This window comes from Nicotiana tabacum, chromosome 6, assembly GCF_000715075.1.
Source record: "Nicotiana tabacum cultivar K326 chromosome 6, ASM71507v2, whole genome shotgun sequence".
Lineage (NCBI taxonomy): Eukaryota > Viridiplantae > Streptophyta > Magnoliopsida > Solanales > Solanaceae > Nicotiana > Nicotiana tabacum.
In genome coordinates, this window is record NC_134085.1 from 198,052,367 (window position 1) to 198,053,380 (window position 1,014).

Below are 1,014 nucleotides of genomic sequence, written 5' to 3' on the forward strand. Positions count from 1 at the left end.
ATGGAGAGAACCATTGAGCCCACCTGAGAATCTGAGGATTGGGAATAATTTTTCCATTTAGCTGAATCATCTTTGGGAAGGCCTTCATATCCATCTCTATTAGAAATTTTGTATGGATAAGGAAGAAATTGAATTTCTTGATTCCATTCTTTACTGCAAAAATTTCCTTGAAAGTGGAGTGATAATGTTGCTCGGCATCTTTGAACTTTCCACTGGCGTATCCGCATATTTTCCTCTGGCCATCTTTTTCTTCAAATAGAACAACACTCTAATATTCATGGCTGACATCAGTTTGTAGTATCTTCTTTCCATCTGACGGGATGTAGAGAGACTTAACATTTTTAGATATCTCTTTTATTTTTCTGACTGCTTCATCCTGTTTCTCTCCCCATAATGGAGCATTTTTCTTGAGCATTTCTGTGAGCGGTGAAATGTATATAGAGATATTTGGGATGAAATCTCTTACATAATTTATTATGCCCAAGAACTGCTGGATCTGCTTTGTTGTGAAGTTGGTATCCAGAAATTTGAGTAATTCTTGACATATATGTGGTCCTGGACTGTATTCACCTTGGACAAAATGCATTCCGAGAAAATCGATCTCCTTTTGAGAAAGAACCATCTTTTTTGCAGAAAGCATGATCCCGTACTATGTTACCAATGACTCAAATTGACGAAACAAGTTGATATGTTCCTCCAATGTATCACTAAATAACAGGATGTCATCTATATAAACTAAAGAGGTATGGAGGATGGGTTGGAATATTTTTATCATGACTTTTTGGAACAAGAAGGGTGCGGTTTTCAACGCGAAGGGCATGACTTTCCATTGAATGTGATGATCGGGGATGCGAAATCCCGTTTTGGGTCTTTCTTCAGGGTGGATTCCCAATTGCCAAAATCCGGATTTTAAATCAAACTTGGAAAAATATTTGGCCTTGGCTAAGTGGGAGAAAAGGGTGAGTTTATTTGGGATAGGAAACTTATCATCTTGGAGGAAATGGTCAAGTGGCT

At 37.9% G+C, this 1,014-nt stretch overlaps 1 protein-coding gene across 1 annotated transcript; it reads right to left on the reverse strand.

Moving 5' to 3' along the window:
- Window positions 1-268: 268 nt before the first annotated feature.
- On the reverse strand, window positions 269-622 carry LOC107777471 (putative mitochondrial protein AtMg00860). The gene has a single exon (XM_016597500.1). The coding sequence runs from the start codon at window positions 620-622 to the stop codon at window positions 269-271; it is 354 nt and encodes a 117-aa protein (XP_016452986.1).
- Between the last annotated feature and the right edge of the window lie 392 nt (window positions 623-1,014).